Source organism: Haemaphysalis longicornis, unplaced genomic scaffold (assembly GCF_048455015.1).
Source record: "Haemaphysalis longicornis isolate Haplotype H1 unplaced genomic scaffold, Haemaphysalis longicornis Haplotype H1 scaffold_9, whole genome shotgun sequence".
Lineage (NCBI taxonomy): Eukaryota > Metazoa > Arthropoda > Arachnida > Ixodida > Ixodidae > Haemaphysalis > Haemaphysalis longicornis.
In genome coordinates this window covers 132,191,619-132,209,298 of record NW_027526460.1, presented here as the reverse complement: position 1 = coordinate 132,209,298, position 17,680 = coordinate 132,191,619, and the positions used below count along the sequence as shown (strand labels likewise).

Below are 17,680 nucleotides of genomic sequence, written 5' to 3'. Positions count from 1 at the left end.
CGATCACTGTGATAACAGGAATGCTAGCACCACTGAAGACAAGGCTGCGAAGCGGCGTGAACGTGATGCTGAACGCAAACGATTGAAGCGAGCCGCCGATTCCGAACTTCGTAAACGTGATACCGAACGCAAACGGTTATGCGGAACTTCCTAACTTCGTCAACGTTACGCCGCGTGTTAAATAATACATCATACGCGTTCCTCACACGTTTCACGCAATTAGAGAATCAACCCAACGGAAACACCAAGTGAACCCCCAAGATGCGTCGCATCTCCACAGGGTTCCCCTCGCGGGAAGGTGGGGTAATTTTTTTGTTGTTGCACTTAAATTTTGCATAATCTCTGAATGTACGTCTTCAGTTTCCAGCCTGTAATTGCTGCGTCGACAGATGGTTGTCTGTCACACTGTATGGTCGCAGCATTTGTCTCCGTCCGCTTTTTTCACCTCCGTAGTGCAATTGGTGGAAATAAAACCTCATTGTACCATTGCACATTGTACACATTGTGATTAGTATGCTGAAATTACCCGTGCCGGCGAGAGCTCATCCATTAAAGGAACTCTACGAGACTTCTGGTGAACGCTTTCTCTCTTTCGTTCGGGACTGGAAGCATTGTGAGGGTTGTACTTATCGCCAGCACGGAGCAGCACTGCGTGATTTTCTTGTCGTCGCAGATCCGCCTTCGTTTCTCCTTTACCTTTGTGGCGATTTTTTAAAGTGCCTACTGAATGCGCTTATGCCTACAACTGAAAGGAAGCCTATCAACAGCCGCTACACCACTGTAATGACGTAATTTCAGCGGTCGAAGAACGCAAATATCTGCAAAGAAAAAAAAATCTTCTGAGCAGGTTTCGAGGTGATCTGATGGGCCTAAACCAGCAATTTTTGGCCGACGTACTTCGTGGCCCCCTATTCTAAGTGCCTAGTGTCTTTGTTGAGTACAGTCTGAAAGCCTGTAAGGTTTAGAGAAAAGTTGAGAAAAGTGTTGCAGGGTCCCTTTAAGTGCAGCTTTAGTCAGCTGCAACAATTGAGCTGCACTGCTTAATGGTTCCGGCTGACTAAAGGCCCCAAGGCCACTACTTGGGTGTCCTGGTGATGCGGGCTCGCATCACACTCTGGAGACCCTGGGTTCGATTCCCAATTTGACCTTTTCCCAACGTTGTTTTGAATTCAATTTATTTATTTACTTTATTCCATTGCGTGCTGTAGCTTTGTGCCCGCAAGCTCCGTCGGGAACATACAACTATGGGGAACATAGTTGTAGCCCGAGCAAGGTCAATCATTGCAACATCTTTCGTCTAAAAATTTCGGGAAGACGTCTGGTTCACCAGGATGCGCTTCCCCTGCCGTAGCGTCGTGAAAACACGGGGGTAAATCTCAAAATATCCAGTCTCGCATGTGTTCTCCTTCGCCCATAAATTTTTCCTCCCTCTTGAGGCCCTATAAACGGTGAAATAAAGTGCGCAAAGGAGTACTGGACGAATAGAAGGGCCAAACAGCGAATAGAAGGACCGAACAGCGCAGGTGTCCTCCTCCAATGCGTCCCGTCCTTTTTTAAGCATTTTATTTCACCAGGTCAAATGACCAACTAGCCTCTCAGATAGCTTTGATGAACCTTAAGATGAGTCACGAAACTTGAATACAAAACCCGCAATAAGTGCTCGGTACCACCGAAGGCTCGCGTTCTAGTGGTGTCTAGTCCGGCCGTGAAGAAAAGAGCCCTGCACTCGATACCACAGTGCGTGTAAACTGGCGCTTTCGTTTGCCTGTCGTGTGGCTATACTGCGTGTCTTGCGATATACAACATTTTAGTTTCGAGGCATGGACGTCGCCATTTTGCTTTTTATGTCCGGACGGTAGCGCTGTCTATGAAGCCAAAGCCGCAACCACCCCGCTGGGCTGTTAAGTGCTCCGTTCTTCCCGTGCATGTGTTCGGTATCTTTGCGTCACCCAACGAACCGTAGTGGTTTGGCGTTAAGTTCGCGGTTTGAGTGTTTGTGTATGGGTTCCGTTTTGCTTTTATTACCTTCGGAAGAACCAGTGGATTCGAGGTCCTAATCCGCTGCTAGCTTGGCCGATGTAGCGAGCTGCGGTAGCAGTGGTGGTGGTGTCGGTGGCACTCCGTAATTCATCAGTGAAACACTACTGCTAACGTACCGACTGGCATAAACTCGATATCTGGAAGCAAACACGTAATTTTAATGCCGCCTTGCTTGTGATTTATGCCAGTTGGGCTTGTCTACCAAAACAGAGACGGCAAATGCGGAGCGAGCTCTGCGTGTATGTCTCGCTGGCCCGCGGTCGCGATTGGCTCTCGACGAAGCGATTACCACACGGTTGATATCGCAATACAGTATGATTTTACTTCACTAGAGTGATGCCGATTGCTGATGAGCATGAATTCACTGCGAAGAAAATCGACACAACCGCAAAACCAATCAAACTACTATTGCAAAGTTATGATCATACTTGCGCACTGTCGCTCGGAGTCTATCTTTGCCGACCCTTTGCTTGTACCATGAATGCCTTGCGCGGTTAACAATGGCTGTTTTGTAATTGTAGTACTGGAGATTCCGTGACAACGCATAAGCATGAGAAATTTCTCCTTCTTTTCCAAGTTGCGTCCAGGTTGAGCTATTTTTCTGAAAAAACGTTCGCATATCTCGAGCTGCGCATCCACATTGTGCTGCCTGCTTATCCTGCTATCGACCAGCAGGGGGTGATAGAGAAAGTGATTCTTTCATATCGTTTCGAACTGTAATGCGTTGGCCAAAAAAAGTAAGTAAACCACCGTAATTTTTAAATCATGTAGGTTGGATGGCATGGCCGTTGCATTGGTTGTTTTGACCCAACAATGAACGTCATTTTAAAGTGATTATAAGGAAACAGACATGATTATTATGTTGTAATATTAAGTATTAAGTTATTTACTTTTAACTTTTAAGAGGAACCCGTTTTGTCGCCCTTAATTGTCGCCGTCTTGTGTGTGAAAGTGGATTTTGCTCCGTTCGCTGTCGTCTAAGTGCATCAGCCTGACACGACAGTTTGTCGCCGGTGCGAAGTTTTCCCCGTTTATCCACATCGTACATCGATGTCTCAACTCAGTGTCTATGAGCAGGCGATGCAGCATGAACGTGCAACCTCGCAGCATTTTCGTCACTCCACGTCTTGCGCGTATGCTGCCGACGTTCCTTTCTCTTTTTTTTTCTTTCTGGTTCTTCCCACGACCGCACAGTGCTGTCAAAACGAAGTCAGACCATTGAAAAGCATCGCAGAATGGGCTTTAACAACTGAAAATTCCGCAAGAACTAAGCGCATGGTAACAAACGCTCTTACACTGTATACGCAGCGGAGCACACCGCGCCGAGCGGTTAACAGCCCAGCGCGCGCAGGCAACTCTGGTTCGCCGGAAGCGGAAGCGCGCGGGCCACCGAAAGAACTGCTTTGCGAGTATTTTCCTTCTTTCCCGGATGCTTCTGAAGAGTGGTTTACAGGCGACGGAAGCGCAGACATGAAAACGTGACGACAGACGCACACGAACAGAAAGAACCTCGATGATAAGCCAAACACAGAGGTGGCTCTAAAGGATAAGCTAGGGAGCAGAGTGCGGCTCTCCCTGACAGCTAACTTGATGATGATGATGATGATGATGATGATGATGTGTACGAGGAAGACCGGAGACGTCATCTGCGTCAACGTGGCCACCAGTGGTGGCCATCTGTTTATTTAAATTAGCAGGAGGTCATATGTTCCCCGACTTCGTGTTGTGGCGTTCCACACTGTGACTGAAATGGCTGAGCGAATAGCGAAAAGATTTAGACGCCTATAAAATATCATGCAAACTGTGAGGAGTGGGAGAAAACTGTTTTCATAAAAGCAACAGTCACACGAACGTTAGTCGCGAGGCAGTGCTGTCTTTGTTACGTTTCTCGTATATCGTGTTGTGGCTGTGCTGTCTATATCATGTCGCATATACTACAACTTTCACTGTGTCGCTTGTACCATACAGCGCAACGTTACGTACGTGCATACATGCGTGTATTTGTGCGTGGGAGGGTATCTTGTCAAAACTTACACGCCAGGGGCTTGTGATTGGACGTGTGAAAGAAAGCCAAAAATTAGGAACACCAAAGAAGGCGTAGGGAAGCCATTCGCATCACTGTTGCGTAAGAATGTTTTGTAATGGTATTGAAGAAAGGAAATGGAGGAAAATTACGGCTCTTGGGAAGGTCTGAACCAACAATAGTCATGAAACGCCTCCGTTGCTCTACTCATTGAATTTCAATGTGCTTTCGTGCGGGCTTAATTGCGTGTGTGTGTGTGTGTGTGTGTGTGTGTGTGTGTGTGTGCGTGTGTCGTGTGTCGTGTGTGTGCTCTACACTGCAGGCTTTCCGTCCTTTTATAACAAAGCTAATTGCGTTCCACCCCAAATAACCTATATTCGCATTACTCAGAGAAAGTACCTTGGATGTCATCAGAGCATCGTTAATTCGTGATAATGCGATACGGCAATGTTTTCATGCATCGTTCCGATTTTTTTTTTTACACATTACTTGCCTTACTCATCACCCGAAAGGTGTATTTTTTGGGGGGGAGAATATTTTTGTGCTACAATCTTTGCATCCCACGTTCAGAAAATGCTCCGCCTGCCATGGTAAAGGGCTACAGATGAATGCAGCCTCCCTGAGGATCTCTAACGCGCGCCTACATCTGGTACATAGGGCATTTTTTCTCTCTTTTTCTTGTATTGTAAAAGCGGAAGTTGAAGTCTGAAATCGAGCTCACGACCTCGTGTTCGGTATCACAATGCCTTGGCTAATGGGAGTACCACTGCTGGTTCCATCACCCGTTCAAACGACCGTACAAGGACATTGCTGTCATCTCGCAAGAACAAAGAAAGTGCGGTCGTATGCGGCCCCGGAGGTGGTATAACTTAATCCGGAGCCCTCCAAAACAGAGTGCCTCATAACCCAGGTCTAGCCTTGAGGCGTCGAGCCCCATAATCAATCAATCAAGCCACCACCTTAATTTAGGTCAGTCTGCTCCAGATCAAGGCCGCTCAAATATTAACGGCAGCTCTTCCTTCCGATCAGGGCGCCGCACCTCAGCCTGCCGGCGGCTGTGCAGCGGACGACCTCGCTTTTGCATATACAGGCGCGAAAACCGCCGGAAGCGACGTCACTTGACGAGGGAACAATGGCGGCCCCGTTCTGTTTCTTTTCTGGAATGCGCTGTCGTCTGCTCGTCCTTGTCGTCTGCATAGCCCGTGCGGTCTGCGTCGCCGACAGCGAACGCAGCATCCGGGCAACGGGACCCAAATGTGCCGACGTCGGATATTCTGCCCCTTCGCTTTCGTTTCCGCCAGGCGTGCGTAGCTCAACGCCCTGCGCCGTGCGCAACGTGATCGTGTGTTTACCGTACGCCGCCACCGCTATCGAAGGGCGCGGGAGCAACCCGGCCGTCGAGCTGCCGAGCAGACGACAGCGTCAACCGAGCAGACGACATCCTCACCAGAAAGGCTAACTTGACCATAAACAGCTTCAACGACGCAGGAAGCCCGCACAGGTGTAACTTCAGTGTTATAAAAGGGACGAGTTCTCTTTTTCAAGCTAGGATACTAAAAGCCGTCGGGCAGCTTAGAAGTTCATTCCTAGCAGAGCCCGCCACTGCAAGCAAACGACGTTGTTGCGAGCTGCGCACGGCGGTTGTGTTGTGTGACCAAACGACTCACCGTGCCAAGCTCAGCGAGACGTCGCGAAGACGTCACGCTTGCTTGGTGACAACTTCGACACTGAGTGATCGGCGAAGAAGGCACAACGGTCCGAAGGGAGCCGCAAGACGACGAAAAGTGAGACTTGGGCGAGCCCTCCCGAATGCTTATGAAGGAACCGAAACGAAGCTCTCCTGATCGCGTCTACGGCACTTGAGATAGCGACGACGTTGCTAGGGGCAGCGAGTAGATAACGCAAAAAGTCATATTTGGCGTTACTGCGCTCACTATCGGAACGTCCGTTACGGAGCTTCAAAGCTGCTCTGAAACGCTTGCGTAGAGGAAAAAAGAAGGCGTGGAAATGGAGCCGTAGCACTGGCGAACCTTCTCCTGACCATGCATTGCGGCAGCAGAAAGCGGTGAGTAGATATTATTTTGCTACGCATGGGTTTGTGGCCACTTTGCGGTTCGTACTCCCCTATACCGCAATCACATGCAGCAGCGAAACGTCCTCACTAGCATCTTGCATGAAATGTATATCAACGCATACGCTTGACGTGTCCGTCCAGAGATTCCGCGCCGTTGATGTGTGTTGTACATTTATGCCGTCGAATTGTTGTGATTTCGCTGATGGCACCATAGTGAGAGCCGCTGTCACGAAAAAGACATGAAATTCAGCTTGAAATTTCGCGGGCCATACTACCACCATGCATGATGAGTGGGCACTACAAATATATGGTTTATGCGCTCCTTTACGCACACCCTACATGGGGCTTGCATTATAAGGCTTGTTTCTTTGCTCATCACGGCTTGTACACAATCGCGGACGGAACGCCTACTTTGCTCGTCAGAAACGCGTCTCAGCTTATTTGGCCGCCGTGGAGCCCCGGTGTATGTTGCCGTAGTACACCTGTACAGTATTTCACGGCGTCAGATGTCTGTACAGGTGCTGCAGCGTTGCACGCGCGTGCTCGCATATTTTAATGCGCAGCATTCTTTGCCGAGAATCCCCCCCCCCCATCCCGCCACGACCGTATAACGCCCTGTATTTCTACAAAAAGGCACATTTCGCAAAAGTTTTACCTGTAATCGTTATGATAGCGTAAATAGATGATTGGTCGAACGAAATTTTTAACATTTAGGAAAATAAAAAATATAAAGGAAATTGCGGGAAATGGCAAAAAGTATAACGCATGGCATTTCCACAATAATGCAGATTTCGCGAACGTTTCACCGGTAATCGTTATAATAGCGTAAAAGAAGATGATTGGTAAAACGAAATTTTGAAAAACTAAAACACACACAAAAAAAGAATTACGGCTATTGGCGAACCGCGGAGCGCCCTGCATTTCCACGATAATGCAAATTTCGCGAAAGTTCCACCTGTCATCGTTATAATAGCGTAAACGGAGGCAGTTGTTCGGGAAGGATTTAGAAAAACCAAAACATCTGCCTGTAAAAAACTCACACTCAAGACAAGCGACATCAGAATGCTACGCATTAGTTGGTAATCATCTGAATTTCTGCAGAATTTTTTTTGACTGGAGGGAATTTCACTTGATAAACACCGACGCGAAAGTACAATCTCTGACATTAATTCCTGGAAGGAACTTAAGCCAGAATTTCAGTGCGCGAAGACAGGCCCTATTGCTTCGTATCACTCCAATTCCTATCGGTACTTTTTCCCCGTGTTTTTTTAAGACTCCTGGATTTATCGATCGGGCGTTTTCTACGGTTCGAAAGAGAATTCATTGAAAAGCGCATACCAGGGCGCAGCAAATGATGATTATGACAGCGCAGCCCTAAACAACAACTTGGTTCCTTTTTTTGTTAGTTTCTTTCGTACTGATGCATGTTATTGTCTAATAGTTTCCTCGAACCGCAGTTGTACTCCTCTTGTACTCATTGACGTACTGAACATTGCCTTCCCCACATTTATTTGCTCCCTTGTGAGGCCTTCGGGACCCTAAGGAACAAATAAATGAAATGAAATGAAACGAAATCATTACGAACCACACAAGCGACAAACTACAAAACCCACGCCGGAAGCAAAAAACAAGGACAATTTCACAAAAAGTTCAGTTTCGGGAAAATTTTAAGGTAAGGTTTTGTGGAGACCATAACAGAAGCACATAAAAAGTACTAAATACATTTATTCCAAACACCAGGTGTCTTGGCCAGGCTAACGTTACCTGCTTCATTGAGGACCCTTCTCTCTGTCTTGTGGAAAGCGAGTGAACCAGCGTACTCCAAAACGCTGCTGCAACACAGCATCGAAACAATGCATGGAGTATTGCTTTTTGTATGATTGGGGCTGCGACATCGTGAGGTACGCGCAACGCCAAGTTTCACCAGTCGGTCACACGTCGTGAGAATTTCTCAGCCCCTCAACCATCCACAATCCTGTATATCCCCCCGGAAGTGCCGCCGAAGTAAGCTGATTTCAAAGAACGCCGCGAGATCTCCCTGTTTGTTTATGCGCACCTCAAAACCGAAGTTATTTCTGCGCCGTCCTATATATCACCCCGTATCGACCACCGCCATAACGTATACATTCCTCACTGCACCGATAACTCAATTTTTGTCTCATTCATTCCAACAAGGGGTAACGAATGTAATCGCCTACAATTGCAATACCTAGTATGACCGATGTTCTTTCATATAAGGCCGCCATTGTAATTCACTTATAGCATTTATGTTCCCAACGCTGTGTTGTATTTGACCCGCATTTTTGTTTTCCAGCACTGATTTTTTTCTGCTAATTGTGTATTTGGTATTCGCATATATGTTTGTGCCAAAACCATCCTTTCTCTAGCGTGCTGTGGGTGTTCATAACTAAATAACTGAAATTGATTTGTTGCCAATTTCGAACGTGTTTGAATTACTTTATTTTCTCGCAAGGGAAGACAAGGTAACCTCACATTCATAAACGTCTTGATCTCGTTTTGTGAGGTACCCCAAGCAGTACTAATTCTAGGTGTTGCATGTGAGTATATATGTCGAGCTTCCGCTGAGTATCTGCTGACTTCGCTGCAATGTCGTCGAAAGACGATAGCCTTCTTTCTTGCATCCCCTGCCATGTAAACGTCTGTCTTCTCCGCCGCCCCCCCTCTCGTGCTTTTCCCGTCCCGTCTTGCTTGTACCCCGATAAACACGGTAGCGGCTTCCTCAAGTCAACTTAATTTTCCCGCGTTCTTTTTGTTACTGTTGGATTTGGAATGTCTCCACATGGCCCAGGCTGGTCAGCGAGCCCTTTTTGTATTTCTAGTCAAAACGTTGTTTTCGTGTCTTCTTTTTTTTTTTCGCTGTCACAAATATCAAGCGCGCATCAATTTTCAATAAAAAGAACCCTGCCAGTAGAAGTTTTGCATTGATGCTCTGCCTCAAATATGCCTGTCTTCTTCTCACTAAACATTGTTGGCAAGTATGAAGTGTGTTTCTAGATTTAGTGGTTTGGAATGTTTTGCCTATATAAACTTCGTTCAAGAACTACGTCGAGTTTCGGCCGGGTGGCTGAATCAAGGGACAGACAGACAGACAGACAGACAGACAGACAGACAGACAGACAGACAGACAGACAGACAGACAGACAGACAGACAGACAGAACAATAAAGGGCTATAGAATAAAATACAAGCCCAACCCGTGCCACATACGTATCATGGGCATACAGGCAGACAGACTAAAATTTCCGGGTTTAAGTAGCCCAAGAAAGGCTATCATCTCCAAAAATCAGAGCACTTCCACCTGGGGAAGAGTTGAGTCCAGCGAAGCTAGCGGTCTGGTTGGATTTGCTATGCTGGGGTTTAATTATATTGGGGTTTTCTATATTGAATTATAAGGGTAGTGGCCCGATCTCTACGCCACAGACTAAGGACACACGATTGTTGGCTAGAGGCAATGACGTTCTATTATAGCGCGGCTGTGCAAATCACAGCGCAGGCCCTTGTGCGCCGCACAGGTGAACGCCGAGGATCACGCGGCATTATACTACAGCAGTATACTGCACAACTAGGGAAAGAGAGCCGGGGGCCATAGACGCTTCCCTCGCTGGTATCCTGGAGTCCAAATCACAAGGGCAACCTGTTACTGCCTTCTGACCCGGCCGATCAGCGCAACGCCAACCTTTTCCGGCCTATCCAAGTACCTGTGATAAGGGGGAAATAAAACCCCGCGAACAAATGCGGGAGTTTTAGTGTTTCTTGGCGCGGGATGCAAACAATGAGCGTGCTTCGAATGTTGCTTCTAAAAAGAGTTGCGTAGCCAGCGGATATTAGGTCATTTCCAGCCATCGAGGAAGAACATTTTAGGAGGTAGCATGACGTCAGGCGGCCCAGCTTTGGCAAGCCAACCTCCTTTGACGCCGCATTCTCCTCTCCTCGGGCTCCTCCCGCGCAATGCATCATGGAAGGTGCACCACTCTCAGTCCCGCGGTAGCATTTAGTGGCTCCGGCTGGCTGCCGGTGGACAGTTTCTTCCTCTATGGGTGGAGTGGAGGCGAGTGGCGTTGCCGAAGGCGCCTTACGAGATTTTTCGCCAGCGTTCGTGCTCCCACCCTCGTATCGTGGAAGTACTGTCGCTGTTCAAAGCGACACGAGACGTAATCCCATGCTCAGGAACCACCTTCACGAGCTGCGAGCCGAATTTGACGCTTACCGCTGGAACCACGACCGGCTTTGCTCGAACGCGCCGCCGTAAACATTCACAAGTACGGAGTGGCCTACGGGTGCGTGCAGTGTTGTACACGTTCCTCCAAAATAGGAACGAAAGGTCGTTCCTCGTTCCTTGCCAATTTTGAATCGAGTTCCCGTTACAAGTTCCTTTATTAAGAAAGGAACGCGTTCCAGTTACACTTCGAAAATTGGAACGTGTCGTTACATTAACGTTACAATTAGGTTTTTAAATTAAAATATAGTGTCGGATAATCCTGGGTCGAAATTAAGTGAGACATTTAAAACTCACATCGAACTACGTATATTATACGAATATTAACACCACCGGCAGCAGACTATCTGGAGATAAAGATAATCAAAAGAAACGAAAAGGCGAATTTTCGCAGGGAGCACCAGACGAACTCCAGGCGGCTCGAGGACATTTCGGTGCAGGATATTTCGGTGCGGTAATTTCGGTGTACGTACATATCGGTGTACGGACATATCGGTGTACGGGCGTTTCGGTGCACGCACATTTCGGTGTACGGACATTTCGGTGTACGGACATTTCGTCGACCAAATTATCCGGTGCTTGCCTGTTTGCGACAGCCGTTATATTTTTATTTCCGCTTAACGTGGGTTATGGACAACAATCTGGAGCAGTGAATTTATTTTCTTGATTGATGCCATGTTCGATCTTTGCCAGGTATTTTTAGAAATTCTACATTTATATATTTTTGTTTAATACCTCTTCCTGGGGACACCTGTTATGCAGCCGATCGAATTCTTTAGCACTTTTTTTTCATTTATGACAGGTTGTTTATTCAAATTCGCTCTTTTTTAGCTAACACAATTACCCGTGTTTACGATGGTCTACCGCCTCTTTTGTATTTTTTAAAATTACACACCCTCAAATTACATAAATTACATGCACACTCTGAATATTCAAAAAGTAACAAACATTAGCTAGCCTCCCAGAATAGAGAAAACCTTATGAAGAGTATTACGTAGGCTGGGCTGCCTTGCTAAAATGAATTCGCGAACACTGGTCTAGGATATTGTCGGGGAGGAAAAACGGGCCTTTTGGAAAACAGCCGCAGGTTCTAATGTCCTAAATGCTGATTAAGCGCGTACCGGTTGTGCATACAAATATACAAATTCCACCAATTGTGTTCGGGACAACCAACCTTCGTTTAATGTTTACAAGCCTACATTTACCACATTTTAATTCTTTGTTCTAACGCCCCCCCCCCCCCCCCCTCCTCCCACCTCCCGCCTGTACGCTCGAAACTCGACCAGATTTCTTTTTCAGCCATATTATTTTCGGTTTCCCCTGAAAATCCTACTCGCGTGGTGAGTTCACGGTCTCCGAAGCGTCACCGCAGTGATTTTTTTATTTTTTATTTCGAACATACTGCTAGCCTCTTAGTGGAGGCTTTTGCAGGAATTGGGTGATACATTCAGAACAATGACATAGCACACTTCGCGTTTAAAACAGAGAAAAAGCTTTACATTCACCATGGGTGCACGAAACCTCTATAATGTGACACAAAAAGCCACCCAAAAAGCCGCTGAGAACACAATGGCCACTATCGTTTGCTGGCTACGCCCTTCCACGCGTCGCGGTCATATCGACGGCGCCCCCACCCCAGGAATCGCTCTTTCTGCGCCTTCAGTCGACCCCTGGGGAATTAACTCATCAAGTCGCGCATATCATGGACACCCCAGATATACATCGCTTCCTCCCATTATCAGGAGCAAAAAAAAAAAATGAATAGGCTAGTGTGACGAGAGCGGCAACAGACGTCTTCAAGTTTTCGAAGTCCAGTGGACGCAATGGTGAAGCACAAGTGACACCCCTCTCTCTTTACTTAGGGGGATGATTGCCGGTGGGGCTCAGCTTCCCCTCCCCTTAAGTAACGCCACCGTAGGTGCGATCGTTGGTTTGTTAGTTTTTTAGTAGAACTGAGACCGAATGCAACGAAGGCGATAATGATTGAGAGAATAATTAAAACGAAATGCACACGCGCCTAATCGACCTCGTTTTTTTGTTGTTTTTTCGCGGAAGTTTTGCGGGGGGGGGGGGGGGGGCAGGAATAGACTAAAAGAAGCAGCGTCTTGCACCGTTGGATGAAGTGAAAGGAAAGCGCTTTGGTAACACTTAAAGTATTAGGGTTGTTCACATGAATGTTAAAATAAGAAAAAATGGTTGAACGGATCCAAATTAACAGCGTTATTTTTTACCATCTGCTACAGAAATTGGGTTTCACGTGGCAATGCTCCGCCAGGGTTTAGCGTTCGTTTCCACGAACGGCGGCGCAAGCACAAGTCTCGAACGTAAAATCATATCAAGTAACGAAATTACAATATTAAAGATAAAATGTTCAAAGAATGCCTGGGACATCCCCTCACTCAAAATGTCTGGGCCAAGACATCGTGCACCAAAATGTCCGTGCACAGACATGTCCACACCGAAACGTCCTGGACCGAAATGTCCGACACTGAAATGTCCAGATCCCGTTTAGCAGTCCGTCCGTTTCGTTGGCTACGTTGTTACCGGGCTGACCGGGCCGGTCTGCTCCTGAACGCGCGGAAGGGCGAGTAGGAAGGGTGCGGAGGCACGGACATGGCGAAGGCAGGTCCGCGGAACTAATCCCCCTACTGCGACGAATGCCCAAGTGCCCAGCCGGGTCCCGGTCAACCCAGTAACAACGCATACGACAGAACGGACGGACTGCTAAAACTCTATTCTTTCCCCGCCAGGGAACAATTCTATCAGCCGGACGCGCATTCTGGCCTCCCCAGACAAACGATGAAGGGTGAAAGGCATTCTCGCGGCTACGCTATTCACCCGTCGAACGCCGCGTAAGCAACCAGCATGAAAGCAAGCACAAGCTGCGGCCTGCTGCGTGGTTATTCTTCTGCCTTTGACCTTCGAGGAAGCACGTACGGCTGAAGGGCGGGAAAACTGATCATCTTATAGGAAGATAAACGCAGTAGCGCTTTGTGGATTTTTGTACTGGAGCCTTGGCATCAAAAACAGCCAAATCCTAGCGATGTAACGGCAGGAACGCCGTTCCTGCCGTTCCTTCAAAAACGTAACGAGTTACCGTTACAGCTCCACCGACCCTTAATGGAACGGTGGCGTTCCTCCGTTCCTCCAAAAAGGAACTAGTTACAGGAACGCCGTTCCTTGTAACGCCGTTCCGTACAACACTGGGTGCGTGGTGTTTGCCAGGTGTGCTTAGACGATTGCGTTTGGCATTCTGCTGGGAGTTATCGCGCCACCATCATAGTAACGCTCTAACGAGTGTCCTATCAGCTGAGAGGTGGTGCGAAAAGCTTTGGTTTCGCTCGCGTGCGCATTTGCATACATTTGCCTTATCGGTACTCCGGCATGGTGGCACGTTGTACGTGCCACAATTGTAGGGATGACGTCTTTGGTGCGTTGCTTTCTCCGTCAGCGCATTAGAAAACAAAAGGTGCAGAACCACTGATGCTGGGTGCGGGCGCGGGAAGAAAGGATCATTTTCCGCCTCGCGTCGCACGCAGTGCGCGGGCTGGTTGTCCGAGGACTGCTCAATCCGTGTGATAGGTGTATGGGTAACGAACGCTAAATTACGCCTGGGAGGTGAAAAGATAAAATGACCAGAACCAAGAAAATGCGGTGTGTTTTGTGAAGTAAAATATGAGGCACGGATGTCGTACTCTGTCATCTCCACTTCTACACTGCGGCGGCACACAACACTTCGACTGCGGCGTGGACTTCGACGGATCCCAAAGCTCACAAAATAAAGATGTTTTCTGTCCCTCCCGTCCGACCACTTTGCCTGCACGATCAGCCCGCTGCGCGTTTCGGGTTGCAGGCAGCGCTGCGCGCAACGCCCGGACGGGGTCTCGTCGCCGAAACCCGCCCGGCTACCGAACGGACCGACGCACGCAGCGTGGGCGAGCGACCGCATGAGGCGCTAAGAACTTCCGGTTGCCTGTCACGTGAGGGGGGCAGCTCCCATGAGTTTTCCTTTTCATTTTTTATGACTAGGCTTCACGATTGTCACGTGACGCCCCCTCCGAAACTTTTTTTCCCTCCGTGTTTCCAGCATTTGGAGACAACCCGTCACAACTCTTAGTATGCAAAATAAGTTTGATGGCTATTCAAAGTTACCATACGGTGTTTGTTATAAGTTAAAGCGTGCAGTTGTTTACTAGTGAGCACAATTAGCTGACGCCTGGCGTCATCTACGGGCACATTTGAACATGTATCCATGTCCTCCTGATACTCTCTTTGACCGAGCTGCACGTTCAGGTTCCTCATCTGGGGTATGTGTGCAATTTTAAGGCCAGTTTACTCTTGCAACGGAAGCGACAAAAGCGAGCGATGCGACCAGAGAGACCGCCACACTCGGTGTTCACATTTGCGCGCAGCACGAGCCACGGCGACGACCTATTTTTGCTTCTCTTGTTATTGTCTCTCGCTTGGAACGTGACTTCACGGGAGTTTCGGTTTCGACATCGTGGAGTATCCAGGAGCTGTGGCAGGATGTGACGTCAGGAGCACTCGCCTCCTCTTTCCGCGTCGAGAGCGACGGCGGCGACAAAAGTTGGTCGGGACCAATCGCTCTTGTGCGACGAGAGCGATGCCGGGCGACAAGAGCGACAGAAATCACGTCGCTTCTGCCGCTTTTGGTCGCTCCAGTTGCAAGTGTGAACAGGCCTTAAAACTATAGTGTATGGATATTGTGAAAACCAGGCTATTAAGAAAAAATGTTTCGTAGCGTAGTGGCTCTACTTCTGGATAGCGAACTTGTCATCGACGGTTCTAATGCCTTGACGTTGCCTTTTAATTCTTTTATTGCTAGTTGCATTTGAAAGATAATATTTTAACGCTGCGTCTAATCTCACGGCAGCCGCTAGTATTACCTCCGGGAAATTCTCTCGGCAGTTTCCATAAAAGCTGGATGGTCTAAAATTTCCTGAATAATATTGCGTCCCAACGTAACCTAACGTAACATAACCTCACCGAACCTAGCGTAACCTAACCGAACGCGTCATAACCTACACAAATCCAGCCCAACTGCAACAAACCTAATCTAACCCACCCAAACGATACAGAACCCAACCCATATTAAACGTAATTGGACCCATTCTAGAAGTCCTGTCCGTCGACCTCTTGATATAGTCGTTCACTGCTTGACTTCATCTGCGAAGCGAACATTTTCATGTTCATCTAATGACCGTTTGTCATCAACTCATACCCCCAAAAATATGCCATGTGGCAAAATACACGCCCATAAAACGAAAGGCTTTGACAAAATCACGATGACCGAAAAATTCTGAAAGCTAAAAAAATTGGGCCCATCTCCCCGCGAGGGGGACTCGAGTAAATGCGTCGCATAGGGGGTGGGTGTATTGCGTTAACGTTTAGTGTTTGGGGAGTTGGTGGTAGTGAATGCGTTGTATCAGCAGCTTCTTGACGTAGTTTGAATGAGTCAAGGATATAAGGCGCGTTCGTAGCCTCCCATTCTGGGTCGGCTTTGTGGCGCAGTGGGAAGAGCACCATGTACCTCGCGTTCCGCCCACAGGTAGTGAATGCGTTGTATCAGCAGCTTCTTGACGTAGTTTGAATGAGTCAAGGATATAAGGCGCGTTCGTAGCCTTCCATTCTGTGTCGGCTTTGTGGCGCAGTGGGTAGAGCACCATGTACCTTGCGTTCCGCCCGCAGGGTCGTGGGATCGAAACCAGGCGCCGGTAAGTATTATTTTTTTATATAGTGTAGGGGGAGGGGTGCGGACTACTACGGACAACTAGAACGGGTGACATCGTGAGTTAAAGAAATGCTCTGCATTTAAAAACCCGCAATGTCGGACTCGCACCTGAGCATTCTTGTTTAAAACCAAGTTCTATACCACAGCGCTACAGGGGCAGCTGCGAACACGACTTTTTAGGGAATATTTATCCCATAGAATCTCCGCGTAGCGTGCTTAGCCAATAAGAGGCGACTGCCGTGAGAAATCTCTGACGGTAATTCTCACGGTTGTGGGATAATAGACACTACCATATTTTAAAGCAAAGCTTTCTATGCCTCACTAATGGCGTCGTGTGTCTGAGCAAAACACACTGCACCAAAGCCAACTCTAGACACACTACAGGAAAGTGATGATGATGATGATGATGATGATGATGATTCTTTTATTTTTCATCCCCAATGGTGGAGGAAGAAAGGGGAAAAAGCTAATTTTGTTAACTTGATGGTGCTCCCTCCTCCTCAAAATATTATGAAATAATTAAAGAGGCAAACAGCACAGCACAACGTGCAAAAAAGGAATCAACAAAAAATTAATTGCGCTGTATTTACAGTGTAGCTTTCAAAAAAAAAGAAACAGAAAAGGAAAGGAAAGTGAAAGCCGACCGCGACATTCAAAAACGCTTTCTTCGTCAATGGAACAGCTAGTGGGCTAGTAAAACAGAAAAGCAAAAAAAAAAAGAAAGAACGAAAAATACACATTCAGAAAACACTTATTCATTTTACACCGGAACGTAGGATTGACACGAACAGTTCAAAACTGGCACTAAACGAAACCAAGAAAACACCTTTTGCACGGCAACGCAGTGTTGATACTGGACCAGCGCACGGCTCAGAAATATACAAGCAACATTTGCAACATTAAAAATGCTTTTTTACGCAGAAGAGCAGTTTTGACAATGTGCGATAACAAAACGGAGCAAACCATTCATTGCACTCCATACAACAAAACAGAAATAGAGAACAGCCGCGATTAGCTTTCGTTGTGGCTGCAAATAAACAATCGTAAACCCCCTTTCTCTACAGTATTCAAATATATATTTGAATTTATGCAAAAGTTCAACATCTCCGGAATTTTGTGTCCTAACATTTGTTGTCTGCAATTTGTTCTAAACGAGGGAATGCTCTAAACACCATGGGTGAGTGTTGCGTGTATCGCGGGTCGTTTCTGTAAAGCGGCTAAACGCTGAAAGAAATTACTGGGGATTTTTATTGCCATTTTATAGCTCATGCACGTACGCTAGGCATAAATATTATAGACAGTCATTAGGTAGTATTTTAAAAATAACAAGTGCGAAGTACAATCATACGAGATGTTTGCTGCGTTTCTTAACATTTTTTTTCTGTAAGACTTGTAATTTGAGTAGATTGACAGTCCCTGTATGTCGCCATATATAGAAACCGAAAGAGGATGTATACGCCGCAACGCGCCCAAGCTATACCTTGACCATGAGGCGTGCCGTGAAGAGGGACCCAGATTAATAATAACCCAAAATGGATCTTCAGCGTATGTCAAA

At 47.3% G+C, this 17,680-nt stretch overlaps 1 protein-coding gene across 1 annotated transcript in view; it reads left to right on the top strand.

Moving 5' to 3' along the window:
• Window positions 1-5,259: 5,259 nt before the first annotated feature.
• The window catches only part of LOC144152999 (toll-like receptor 7), an 88,128-nt gene continuing 75,707 nt past the window's right edge, over window positions 5,260-17,680 (top strand). Inside the window, exon 1 of the mRNA XM_077684618.1 lies at window positions 5,260-6,128. Within this exon, the coding sequence (XP_077540744.1) occupies window positions 6,106-6,128 (23 nt within the window). The 5' untranslated portion in view covers window positions 5,260-6,105. The remainder of the gene's footprint in view (window positions 6,129-17,680) is intronic.